This window comes from Microtus ochrogaster, chromosome 6 (genome assembly GCF_000317375.1).
Source record: "Microtus ochrogaster isolate Prairie Vole_2 chromosome 6, MicOch1.0, whole genome shotgun sequence".
NCBI classification, from domain to species: domain Eukaryota; kingdom Metazoa; phylum Chordata; class Mammalia; order Rodentia; family Cricetidae; genus Microtus; species Microtus ochrogaster.
This window is the reverse complement of record NC_022013.1, coordinates 62,803,500-62,817,785: the sequence shown is the minus strand read 5'-3', so window position 1 is coordinate 62,817,785 and position 14,286 is coordinate 62,803,500. Positions and strand designations below refer to the sequence as shown.

The 14,286-nt window shown below is 40.8% G+C and overlaps 1 protein-coding gene across 1 annotated transcript in view; it reads left to right on the top strand.

Annotated features, from left to right (window-relative positions):
• The window catches only part of Dnah12 (dynein axonemal heavy chain 12), a 164,246-nt gene that overhangs the window by 128,782 nt on the left and 21,178 nt on the right, over window positions 1-14,286 (top strand). Inside the window, exons 61-66 of the mRNA XM_013346907.2 lie at window positions 1,040-1,180; window positions 4,614-4,772; window positions 9,254-9,398; window positions 11,563-11,713; window positions 12,027-12,280; window positions 12,542-12,682. Of these exons, the coding sequence (XP_013202361.1) occupies window positions 1,040-1,180; window positions 4,614-4,772; window positions 9,254-9,398; window positions 11,563-11,713; window positions 12,027-12,280; window positions 12,542-12,682 (991 nt within the window). The remainder of the gene's footprint in view (window positions 1-1,039; window positions 1,181-4,613; window positions 4,773-9,253; window positions 9,399-11,562; window positions 11,714-12,026; window positions 12,281-12,541; window positions 12,683-14,286) is intronic.

Genomic DNA, 14,286 nt, shown 5'->3' with positions numbered 1-14,286 from the left:
GGCAATTGTTCTGTTCCAGTTCCCTGAGTGCTGAGACTAAAGTATGTGGCACCACATCTGGCTCTTCTTTCTGTCTTTTAAGTGTTCCCTCCCTCTCTCCCTCTCTCCCTCCCTCCCTCCCTCCCTCCCTCCCTTCCTTCCTTCCTTCCTTCCTTCCTTCCTTCTTTTCTTCATTTCTTTCTTCCTTTTATTTTGTTTTTCCAGGATAGGGTTTCTCTGTTTATCCCTGGCTATCCTGGAACTCACTTTATAGACCAGGCTGGCCTCGAACTCAGAGATCTGCCTGTTTCTGCCTTCCAAGTGCTAGGATTAAAGGCATATGCCACCACCACCTGACTTCAAGATTTCTTTTAGCTGACGATATATATATATATATATATAAACAACCTCCCAGACATTCCCAGAGGTTAGTTTACAACAAGGTCCTAAATCCATCAAGTTGACAACCAAGTTTAACTGTTACAATATACAGGTTTTAGGGTCTTCCAATCTCCGTTTTACCTCATACCAGCTACAAGACTATAGGAAAGTAAGTTACCCTTTCTATAAGAATAATAATTATATTTGTCTCCTTTGGTTGCTTTGGGAATTAAGTGAGATGTTTTCAGAGTGTTGAGAACAGCATCTTGTATTTGGTAAGTTCTACACTTACGGAGCAGAATAAACATGGGACTTGAGCTCACATGTGTACCGTAAGGAGTTTCTTCTGTGTGAGCTCTTGGTAGAACAATGTCTCCTGAATAATCAAAATCCCTAAAATTTCCCAGTTGTGGCTTAGAATGTGAATTTACACAGTGCTCATGATGGAGGAATGTCAAGATGAAGAACTGACGTATGTTTCAGTTACAATATGGAGTAATTAGGACTCTTAGCAAATACTCAGATTTAAAAAGCTTTACATTTGTCTATGAGTAGTTTCAAATGTTTCTAGTTATGAGTACTTCAATAAATTTAAACCATTTTGTTATAAGTTAACTCAGGTCACTTATTTTTCCTATTTTGATTTGATAACATATTTTTTTCTTTTTTAACATTTTAGTAACAAATCCAAAATTTTGGAAAAGCGCCTGCGATATTTGAATGACCACTTCACATACAACTTATACTGCAACATTTGCCGATCGCTGTTTGAGAAGGACAAGCTACTCTTCTCCTTTTTATTATGTGCCAATCTTCTTCTGTAAGTGACTTGTATTTTCATATTTTATTTACTTTAAAAGCTTGCCTTGCAAGCCGGGTGGTGGTGGCACACGCCTTTAATCCCAGCACTCGGGAGGCAGAGGCAGGCGGATCTCTGTGAGTTCGAGGCCAGCCTGGTCTACAAGAGCTAGTTCCAGGACAGGCTCCAAAACCACAGAGAAACCCACAATAAATAAATAAATAAATAAATAAATAAATAAATAAATAGATAGATAGATAGATAGATAGATAGATAGATAGATAGATAAATAAATAAATAAATAAAAGCTTGCCTTGCGATATAATCTACAAAATGACTTCTTAGAGAATAGAATAATGCCTTGCTTGGTTTAATTCAGTATTTCCCTCATAACAATAGTTTCCACAATAATATTGATGTTCTGGTGTTTATTTTTAATACTTAATGTTTATATATCACATAAATGTTCATAAAATATGACACAGAGTTAAGTCAGCTCTTACAAAGGTAAACTTGGAAATAGAATGGTCTCATCATCCCTGAACCGTTGTGAGCTTCACCCCTGTCCGCCCCCTAAGGGTGACTGCTCTTCTATTCTCCAATCTTGCAGTTTAGTTTTGCTTTTATATAAACAGTATCCAAAAGTAGGCATTCTGTCTGTTTTTGTCCCTCGGCATCATCTAAATAACAATGCTGCAAACACTGCTTATGAAGATCTTGGTGCTCTAGTGCACACACTTTGGTTTGGAAGAGATCTAGAAAGAAACATGTAAATTATTTGCCTGCCCCGATTTGTATCCCTTGAGCAGTCAAGTTCCTGTTGTTCTAGGTCTGCACCAAATCCTGCATTGTTCTCTTCGCATCAGGGTCCTCAATGGCTGGATGGTGGCTTTGAACTCATAATCTTCTTGCCTCAGTTCCCCAAGTGCTGGTTTATAAGTATGGTCATCTGTTGTCATTTCGAAGTATGTCTCAGTATGTGATAAGCACTATTCCTTTGTGGTTTCAACTTATATCTCTGTGATGATTAATGATGTCAAGCTTTGTGTGTGTGTGTGTGTGTGTGTGTGTGCACACACACAGGGACTTTAGAAATCTTTATCACTTTCCATTTATCCTATTGGATTTTTGTTGTTTTCTAACTGACTTATATGAGTTCTTTATATAATATAGATCCAAACCCATCAACAATGTGTAACTGTCACTCACTATCTAGAATGCCTTTTCATTCTCTTAATTAACACAAATTCTTTTTTTTTTTTTTTTTTTTGGTTTTTCGAGACAGGGTTTCTCTGTGGCTTTGGAGGAGCCTGTCCTAGAACTAGCTCTTGTAGACCAGGCTGGTCTCGAACTCCCAGAGATCCGCCTGCCTCTGCCTCCCGAGTGCTGGGATTAAAGGCGTGAGCCACCATCGCCCGGCTCTTAACACAAATTCTTAATTTTAATATTGTCTGGTTTGTGGCCTGTGCTTAGTGAAAACTCCACTGATATAAAGATATTCATAATTATCTTTAAATTTCATTATTTTCCTTTTACATTTAGATCTAAGCCAGACGTAACAGATCTGTGGGTTTAATCTAAAATAGATGTCAAACTTTACCTTTTATCTATATAGCTATCCACTCATTAAGTCAGGTGTTATTCTATAGGTCTGCCTTGTATATTGTTCATTTTCCTAAAGCCATCTCAAACAAGGATAGAAAGAAAAAAAATTATGTTTATTTGAGATCAGGATGTATGTGCCCTTTGAGCACAGTGAATTCATAAAACCACCTCAAAATTTAATTTACAAAAGAAATTGACTTACCATAAGAAAAATGAATATGACTCGGGAGGTGGGTCGCTGTGCCAGTGTGGGGACCTAAATCTGAATTTCTGCTAACCACGGAGAGGTGGCACGGAAGCATCCATAACCCCAAAGCTCTCAGGTGGGGTGGGAGGTGGAGACAGGAGGACACCCACGAAGCTCATGGGCCAGTTAGCCTGGCATAAAAAGCAGCAAACAAATAGACCCTATCTCAAACAGGTTGGGCAGCAAAGAGCAACACCCCAGGTCATCCTCAGACGTCTACACATGTGTTATGGCAAATGTGCCAATACTCACATATATGAATGCAGTGAGTACACACACACACACACAGAGAGAGAGAGAGAGAGAGAGAGAGAGAGAGAGAGAGAGAGAGAGAGAGAGATTTAAAAAATAAAACAAGTTAGCTTATATTTTTGTACTTCAATTATATATTGCTTAATCTTTAATCCTTGTCACAAATTATATGCTTTTAACAGTATCCATTCAAAACACACAACTGTTGTATCTGCTAGATATACCTAGGCACCCATCACTCTAGAAATGTGCTGTGTACAGGAGGTGTGTGCTATTATTTTCCATTAAGTAAACGTGTTCTCCCTGTCCCCCTGCCACCTGAATTAAAGTGTGTACAATCTCTTATTTCTGTCAGCAGTGGTGGGGCAGAGCCATCTCCCCTCCTAGCACCAGCAGACTGAGTAGTCAAGGAACTCAGTGAGGTAAAGCTGGGTCATTGATCCTTGGCTTCACTGCAGGAAACAGTTTCAGGATGGGCCAGCATCAGAGTTGAGTTTGCTAGAAGATGCCTTGAGCATGGATTTTAAACACAGGACTTAATAGAAAGTGTGCCACTAAGGAAAGCAATAAGACATACATAGGTGTGGCTATGGGCTTCCCAAGAGAGTTGCAATTCTGTATCTTTACAGTAGCCAGGTTTTGTTGCATTCTGAAGTTACATCTCAGAGGGTTTTGTTTTCAGTAAATGAGAACATAGTTCCTAGAGTACCTTACTGGGATTACAACTGATACAGTAAAATCCTAGGTCACAAGGGTCACAGAGAAAGTTAAGATGTTTCTACTGTACTCAAAGACTAAGCAGACTTGTGTGAGATTCCCAGACTCCTTTCTGACAGGCTGCCAGCAGACTCCTTTCCCCTGCCCAGTACCCTAAGTTTTTTGTGCCTTTTTATTCTTCCTTATCTCTGCTTTGGAAGTGTGTTTGTTAACTTTGCTCCACCCCGACATTCTTTTCTGTAGCATAGGTAAAGAGTCAGCTTTACCTGAGCAGAGGTCCCTAAGCAGCAGAGCTACAGCCACTATCAGCAGTGCATGATGGGTCCACTGACAAGCCCTCCTCCACTCTGCCTCTTGTCTGAACAACACTGCCAGGCTTTAGTTTTTACCACCTCTGCTCTGCATCTGGGGAATGTCACTGGGAAGACAGCGGGGCAACCATAGGCCACCTTCTCTGTCTCTTAGTGGCTACATTCTGCTCGGTGTATTGAGTTCCCACAACAGCTGTTGTCTCATTAGTTGTGAGGCTAAGTACAGCCTGAGCTACTCTATCCAGGCTTGGACACAGAAGCTGCTTTAATTCCATTTTAATATCAACCGTTTACAACAGTTTACAATTGTTTGGGAACGCAGGGCCAAGAAAGAGATCGAATACCAGGAATTGATGTTTCTTTTAACTGGAGGAGTGAGTCTTAAGAGTGCCGAAAAAAATCCCGCTCCAGAATGGCTACAGGATAAAAGCTGGGAGGAGATTTGTAGAGCAAGTGAACTTGCCGTCTTCCAAGGACTCAGGTAATTGTGTACATTTGATTACTTAACGTTGAATGGTAATACTAAATTTGTAATTTAAATTTTTTCCATGATTCTTTCTAGTTTATTGGTTAGTAGAAAGACAGGCTCTTTACATAATGTAACACTTCACATAAATGTAAGGAAGTTTTAAGACAGAAGCAAGGTCTCCTGCAACTCTGTCATCTGTCCCGATCAACCAATGAAAGAAACAAGTAACAGTGCCACGCTGGGAAGAGAAACACAGGGGTCGAATCATCCCTTCAAGCCCATATTTAGTGTACTGGCATGAGGTTTAGTTCTACAGAGGAAGGCTTAGAGCAAGAAATGTGTGTAATTAATTACCCTAGTGACACCGAGAAAAGATCAAAAAAGGGGTCTCTGAGTGTGACAGAGGATCCTGGCCTCAGGTGGGCTTTCACCCAGGAGTTAGGGTGTATACGTTCACAAACATACACAACTTCCACTGAGTCCATGGCTTCAGGTTCTTGTCTTGTAAACTTGAAAAACAAAATTCCCGAACTCCAGAAGGGTGAGCTTTAAATGTGTTAGAATAGATTCAAATATAAAACTTACTATGAGGAAGGCAGAGCTCCTGGACAGCAGGAACAGTTTCCAGGGATCAAGTTGCTATTGAGTGTCCAGCCTAGGAGGGTTTTGTCAGGCTTATGCAGAAACTGGGTGAGACTTGGAGAGGAGAGCAGGACGGTCCAGTCGCTCACCCAAGATGCCTCTCAGTTTCCAGACAAGAGTGTCCATCTAGGAGAGAAACAAGGTAAAAAGCCAAAGTAGGAATCAAGCCCGCCCTGCTTTTTCTGACGTTTCTAGCCTCTGGCCTGCACAAAACCACAGATATTTCCTGCTGCTGGCCACGTACAGGAACCAAGGTCTCTGTCCTGAACTACCTGACCAATCTCTGTCTCCTGTTCTCATCACTGGCAAGGGTGTATCTTCTTGATCATTGCTCCAGTCCTGCAAAGGGACCCAAAGAAATCTTTATATATTTTTTCTTTTATTTTTTTTTAAAAAAAGAAAACAAACCATTTTCCCCAATTTTACATACTAATCCCAGCTCCCACTCCCTTCCCTCCTCCCACTCCCTCCACCTACCTTTCCTCTCCACCCCATCCACTCCCTGGAGAGGGCAAGGCACATTGCCCTGGGGAAGGTCCAAGGCCCTCAGCACTACCTCCTCCATGCTGAGCAAGGTATCCATCCTAAGAGAATAGGTTCCAAAAAGTCAGGCTGATCAGTAGGGATAAATCCTGGCACCACTGCCAGTGGCCCCGCAGTATGCCATACAACAATCACCCACATAGAGAGGTACCAGCTTAGACGTATGCTGGTTCCTTCACTGTCCAGCTGGAGTCAGTGAGCTCCCATCAGCTCAGGTAAGCTGTTTCAATTGGTGTCCCCATCATGGTTTTTACTTCCTTGCTCATAGTCTCACTACTCCCACTCTTCAACTGAACTTTGGGAGCTCAGCCCAGTGCTCAGCTGCAGGTCTCTGCCTCTGTTTCCATCACTTGCTGATGAAGGCTCTATGGTGATATTTAAGATAGTCATCAATCTGACTACAAGACAAGGCCAGTTCGGGCACCCTCTCATTGCTTAGGGTCTTATCTGGGGTCATCCTTGTAGATTCCTGGGAATCCCTCCAGTACCAGGTTTCTTGCCAGCCCCATAATGGCTCAGTCAAAATATCTCTTTCCTTGCTCTCATTTCTATCCTTCCTCCATCTCGACTATCCCTTTCCCTGGAGTTCTCCCCTCCTCTTCCCCTTCCACCCTCCCTTCTCCCCCTGATGCTGGAGTCTGCTTGTTCGTTCCCAACTGTCCAGACCTGAAATAATTATACAGATACTATGTTATTTAAAACACTGCTTGGCCAATACCTTAAGCATATTGCTAGCTAGCTCTTATAGCTTAAATTAACCTATTTTTATTATTTTATATTTTACCACGAGGCTCATGGTTTACCAGTAAAGTTCTTGGGCATCTATCTCCTTTGGGTGGCTACATGGCGTCTCTCTGACTCTGCCTACTCTATATCTTTTCCAGCCTGGCTATATTCTGTTAAGCCATTGGCTAAAAGCAGCTTCTTTATTAACCAATGGCAATACATAGCATACAGATGGGACTCCCCTCTTCTGTCTAAAAAAAAAAAGAAGAAGATTTTAACTTTAACTACATACGACAAAACAGTTATCAAGCAAGAATTATAATTACAATATTTATATCTAACCTTTATCATACCTAAGAAAAACTATAACTATCTATTCTTCAACTCCATCAAAGACTCCAGAAGGATATAATATTAGCTATATATAATATATAATACTTATTATATAATTATATGCTTATTATATAATTATATATATACTTATATAGTATATATACTATAAAAGTAAACAAGAAGTACTTTGTAAACAACTTCCAAAACTCTAGAATTAAAAGAGACATCTCGCTGCCTGGACAGTCACCCAAAGTTCTTCTGTAACATTGTGGCATCCATTTTCAGCCTACACACCCATAGTATCCAGCAGACTTTTCCATGAAGCAGGAAATTTTAAAGACAGTACCACCTATATTGGCAGTTTGTCAGTCACTTTCTTCTGTGCCCTGCAGAATGTCTGGCAGACTCTTTCATGAAGCAGGAACAATGAAGGACTTTCTCACTATTAGGCAAGTTCAGCAGTCATTTTTCTGTGGGTCCTGCATGTCCAGTTCATACAGCATAACATCAAGCAGTCCAGGCAAGAGCAGTTTCTTGTTCAAATTGCTAACAAACTCCATGAGGAACCTCTTTGATGCCCATCATTCTCTTGAAGTAGATTGGTGCTGCCAGGAGCAGATGTGTCTCACTGTGATGAAAAGTCCTAAGTTCTTAAAATATTTTAAATGCCACATTCCATAGGTCTTGGAAAGGTTTAAAGATTATCTATCTAACTAAATTATATCTATATATATCTAGAAAACCTAACTAACATGACTACAAGCTTCACTATTATAGATGATTATCTCTATTAACCTATATTTCTTAATTATACATTACATTTTTAAGTGAGCTGGACAAACACAATACATTAATCAAGAGCAGAAATATGTATATATATATAACAAAATTGTGCAATAAAATGTCTCTCTGTACTTAGCTCTTTCACAGTCAAAAAATTCAACACAATAATATACATAATCCAGACTCTCTGTGTATATTCCATCTTTACGTGGCTTATTTTTCTTTACTCCTTTTATCTATGACTGTCTGTACTCTGACTCTTTAAAGACTTTTTATAGCCATTTACTTCCTTTTATCACTGTCTATATTCTTTTTCTTCTCTCTCCCAAGACTACATATATTTATCCAACACTTTGAGCCATTTAGAGGTCTTTTTTATCCAAATCTGTCTTTATTGCATAACTGTAATTATTTTCTGACCAGGAGCACTTTTAAAATGGTAAGCAGCTTGGTTGAAGCGGCTCTGGATGCTGGCTCTGCCACTCTCCGCCTTTGAATATGGTGGAGGTACCATTACTGCCAGCTCTGGGACCACCAGGTAGGAGGAGCATGCAGCACATAAACCCTTTTTATCTGAGTAATAGCTAAATCTGCCGTGCAGGACACTGCACAGCCTGGAAGTATCTGTGTATGGCAGCAGGAATCCACCATGCTCTCCTGCCTGTGCACCCCTAGCAGACTCCATCCCGCCTACCCAGGCAGGGAACACTGAGCCACAGGCATTGTCTCAGCTACTTTCTCCAGACCTCAAGTGAGCACAGAAGCATCCAGGCCTAAAGTGGGTGGAGGGCATCAGCTGCAAATGTTTCAGACCATGATGACATTTCTTTTTTGGCAGTCATTGATGACACTGGAAAAAACCCACTTCTGGCTTTTTTTATTTTTCTTCGAATCACTCTCCATTTCTCTTTACATGATGCTCTCCTTTGTGAAGCTGTTACAATTTCTATGTCCAGGGAGCAAGGAAAAGTGGCCTTTCTTTTTAGGACTGAAATGACGCTATGCTGCATCTGTCAGAGAGGAGCTCCCAGCTGGGTGAGGTCGCTGAAGCCAGAGCCCTGCAGGTGTAGGAGAATCGTGTCCCTAGGATTATCTCCCTAGAACTGCACCGCCTGAATCAGGGGTTCTGGCTTCTTCTCTCACATCTTCTCCTCCTCTGCCAGAAGTGTTTATTTACCTGTTCCTACATAGAATGCATTCCCTGCCTCCCCTCAAGAACAACTCCTGAATCCCAGCATTCGGGAGGCAGAGGCAGGCAGAGATTCAAGGCCAGCCTGGTCGACAGAGTGAGTTCCAGGACAGCCAGGGCTACACAGAGAAACCCTGTCATGAAAAAAACCAAACAATAACAAAAGAGTAACTCCTGTAGCCTAGTGATTTTAACATGGTCCCCTTACTGTCTTATTTCTTCCCTTGCTCGATTATCTCTTAAAATATTTCTCAATAAAACAATGGTTTTCCACTAGGGAGCATTTCTGTGAGCACACAGAGGAGTGGCGGGAGATCTATGACAGCAAAGAGCCGCACAATGTGAAATTTCCAGAACCAATGGACAAGACGCTGAATGAATTGCAGAAAATAATAATTCTTCGATGTTTAAGGCCTGATAAGGTAAAAGACAAGTCTGAGATTCAGATAAACTGCAGTTTGTGTCATGCCAGTCTTAAAGACAACAGCCTTGTTACGCATGATGACACTGTAGTCCATTGCGGCCTCTTAGCCAGCGAACACTGTGTAGCCAGAATCCGAGATTTGCTCCTTGACTGGTAGTGAAAACCTAGAAACAACAATAAGCTAAAGGAAATGAATTTGCTTACGATTTTAGCCAGGGTGTGAAGAAGGGGGGAAATTCCTCCACTTCTCTGGGTCTTGCTTATAGAAATGTGGTAAGAGGACTGCTAGGAGCTTCAGGCTAGCCTGGGCTACAGAGTGAGACCTAGCTTCAAAAATCCTCAATAAAAATAATAAAAATTTAAATGAAGAAAGAAATCATGTGGAGCTGGGCAGAAAGGGAAATGGTTTTGAATACTGTGCGATGTCTGTGTAAGCTAAGTGTCAAAAAGTTTCAAAGTTGTATACGTTTATGAAGCTAAGAAAACTTTAGGAAACTAAGGGTAGTTTCCTCGTGAAGATTGAGAACCTCTGCTGAACTGACCTGGTAAGTCTTGCTTTGCTTTGCATCTGGGAACACCTATCTGTGCCTCGCGATTGGCTCTCGGTGGCAATAGAGTTAGTCCCGCCCTTTGTGGGGCACTGTTTTGCCATCCATGCTCTGAAGGCTGAACTTACTGTGCACACCACTGAGCTCACCCCTAGAACACACAGTACTTGTTGATTTGTTAGGGTCTCCTGGATAGACGAGGGAACTCTTGATGTTGGAAATCCGTATCTTGTTTTGCTGTGTATCTTCAGGACTCAAAGCACTGCACGGGCGGATATTATAAGGTCAGTCAATTTCTACAAAGTGGGTTGAACTAAACTGAATTAAAGCGTGCCATGTGGGGCTTTCTAGTCTGATTGAGTTTAAGGAAGTGGGTCATGAGATGGTGAAGCTGGTAAGTCTGCAGGGAGCCTGGGAGACAGACCTGAGACTCAGAGAAACACTGAGATTGCTGCTCAGATCCAAAGGCAGTCTGAGAAGACATCTTCCCCCTGCCGTTTTGTCCTGTAACCTGTTCTGCTGATTGGACGAGACTGACCCACATTGCTTTATAGAGGGAAATCAGCTTTACTTAGTCTACTGATCCAAATATTAGTCTCAGCAACAAAGTGTAGATTACTATTTAACCAAATATTTGGCTTTCATGGCTTAAAAAGATATCTTTTGTTTATTTATATAGCAGCATGAGAGGCAATATATTAGATCTAAGTATGGTTATAATTTATATGTTTCTTATAATGGTTATAAGAATATAAAATAACACACTATAATAAAGACACAAAAAAGTACAGCTGCTAAGAAGTTAATTTCACTCCCAACAGCCCAAAGACAAATGGCAAGGTAGCCTAATATATTTGGTTATGTTTGCTTCCTTCCTTTCAAGAGTTATTTATTCTATGAGTGTGAATGTTTTGTCTGCATGTATGTATGTAAGTATGTATATCATGTGATGCCGAGTGCCCGTGGAGGTCAGAAGAGGGAATTGGATAGCTTGGACTGGTGTCACAAACAACTGTGAGCCGCCATGTGGGTCCTGGGGACCAAGCCCAGGTCCTCTGCCAAACAAAAAGTGCTCTCAACCACCGAGCTGTCACACCCCTCCCCTGCTCCTAACCACTGAGCTGTCACACCCCACCCCTGCTCCTAACCACCGAGCTGTCACATCTCCAGCTTCTAATGTATCTCAGGGAATGAAGCAGAGATTAGACTGTGGGAACCAGGGTTATTGACTGCGTGACTGAGTTTCCCACTGGAGGTCCCACACAGTGGGTTGGGGGGAATGACCCAGTACGGCAGTATATGGGAAAGAGTTGTGCCCGCTTGTCCATACTCTGCTGAAACTTGCAGCAAGGGAGAGTGCTTATGGCTTTACCAGAGATCCACTGTGAGAATCAGTCGATAGGCAAAAGGTGGTGGGGCCAGTGCCCTGAGAACTGGGTTTGCCTTCATCAGAACACATTTGTTCTGGTGGGTCAGCCTTCTCTCTGGTCGGCTGCAGTCTCACTGCATGATCCCTGCAGGCTGCAGCAATGCTATAGTTTTTTGTTTGTTTTCCAGTAAATCTGTGGTATGCAATAAAACTTTCTCAAAAGACTATATCTTCTCTATTCCCAGATAACCCCAGCTATAACAAATTATGTAACCGACAAACTAGGGAAAAAATTTGTAGAACCGCCACCATTTGATTTGACAAAGAGTTACTTGGATTCGAATTGCACCATTCCCTTGATTTTTGTGCTGTCTCCAGGAGCAGATCCTATGGCCAGTAAGTATATTACTGCAACACACACACACAATTTATTGTCAGTGTATGTTTTGCCTGAATGTATATGTATATACATACATATGTATATATGTATATTTATATAAATGCACTGTGTGTCCAGCATATATTGTACGCTTTTAATTTATAATTTAAAACATTTTGTTGAGTATGCATTTATTATATGATTGTAAATCTGTTAACAAATCTGGTGCCTAGGAAAGATAACCAGGCTTTCCCACGATGAAACACATATGCACAGGAACTGTAAACTAGAACAGGACAGAAATGGTGTCATTTATTTCTGCCCTCGTAGGTCTGCTGAAGTTTGCAAATGATAAATCTATGTCTGGAAATAAGTTCCAAGCTATTTCGCTGGGGCAAGGACAAGGACCGGTTGCAGCAAAAATGATTACAGCTGCAATAGAAGAAGGAACGTGGGTTTGTCTACAAAACTGTCACCTTGCTGTTTCCTGGATGCCCACGCTGGAAAAAATATGTGAAGATTTTTCAACTGAAATCTGCAATTCAACTTTTAGGCTTTGGCTCACAAGCTATCCATCCCCAAAGGTAAGTTTCCTATAATAGAGCCCAGCGCGCTTACTTAGCTGTTGTGCTGTACTTCTCAATTAGGTTTTAAACTATTAGAGATTTTGATTAAGTTTTAAATATTTTTTGAATTTTTTTATTTTGAAATATTCTGCTTAAGTTTTAAAACTCTCAGAAATTTTGAAATATTCTACTTCTCTACTCATTTTTAATCCAGTGATGTTTGCAATTTTAGGGCTCAAGACGGTCATCTTTCATAATACTTCATTTGTTTTGTCTTAGTTCCCAGTAACAATTCTACAGAACGGAGTAAAAATGACCAATGAACCTCCCACGGGTCTTCGGCTAAATCTCCTCCAATCATATCTCTCTGATCCAATTTCCGATCCTCAGTTTTTCAAGGGATGCCTGGGCAAAGAACCGGTAATGTCCAGCTTCCAGCACTCTCCAGTTGTATTCTTACAGTCAATTAAACATGCTAATATAATGTTTTTACTTAGCATGTTTTTAAGCTGGGTATATTTTCTAATGTAGCATGAATTGTTTCTATATGATTCGTCCTTCTGCTTAAGGCACAGTGAACACTGAAATAGTTTTGAGTGAATGTAGTTTAGTATATAAACTAAAGCCCAAGTGTGTTTTATATTATATAACTTAACCATTCTTTCAACAAATATGTGTGCTGAGCACATTCCAAAGTACTAGATATAAAGCAAAGAAAACACAGATGCAGAGAAAAATGCCTTTGAAGAACTTGTGTTCTAGCAATAATGGTTTTAAATACTTTGTTTTCCATCGCATAACTGAAACTCTTTCACAGTCAGACTCATGGTTCATGCTCGCCACGTCAGTACTCGGGAGACTAATGCAGGATGTTTGCTACAAGTCTGAGGCCAGCCTGGATGACATAAGCAGTTCTAGGCTAGCCTGGGCTACAGAATGAAATGAGTGTTGCTGAGAAAGCTGATGCCCACATGTAGAATGGAACTAGATCCCACCTCTCACCCTGCACAAAAATCAACTCCAAATGAACCAAGACCTGAAACTCTGAGAATTTTGGAAGGAAAAAAAGTAAGGGAAAAACACTAAAAGATATGGACACAGGCAAGAATTTTCTAAATAGGACTCCAGTAACTCAGGAAATAATGCCATAAATCGACAAATGAGACATCATGAAACTGAAAACCTTATGCATAGCAAAGGAAACAGTTAGTCAATTGAAGAGTCAGCCTAGAGAATTGGAAAACATATTCAGCTCTATAACTGACAGAAAATGAATATCTAGAACATACAAAGAACTTTCAAAACTCAACAAGAAGTTAGTCAACTCAGTCAGTAAAAGTAGTAATGAGATGAACAGTCTCAAAGGATGAAATTTTAAAACGCTCAATAAACATATGAAAAATGTTCAACCTCACTAGCTATCAGAGAAATACAAATTAAAATTACATTAAGAGTTTCTCAGGGCTGGAGAGATGGTTCAGCAGTTAAGAGCACTGCTGCTCTTCCAGAGGACCCGGGTTTGATTCCCAGCACCCACATGGCAGCTCACAACTGTCTGTAACTCCTATTCCAGGGGATCTGACACCCTCACACAGAGATACATGCGTTCAAAACACCAATACACATAAAATAAAAATAGATTATATATATTTTTAAAATAAAGAAAGGATTCCTGTTACCTGAGTTAGAATGGCAGACATTAAGAAAACAAAAAAGAGGCTTTAGAGACTGCTCAGTCACCCACCTAGGGTGTCTTACAACCATCTGTAACACCAACTCCAGGGGATCCAAAGCCCTTTTCTGGCCTCCATGGGCAGTGCATGCACATGGTACACACTCGGGGAATCAGACACATACTTTTTTTTTAAAGATTTATTTATTTATTATGTATACAGTGTGCACACCAGAAGAGGGCACCAGATCTCATTATGGATGGTTGTGAGCCACTATGTAGTTGCTGAGAATTGAACTCAGGACCTCTGAAAAAGCAGGCAGTGCTCTTAACCTCTGAGCCATCTCTCCAG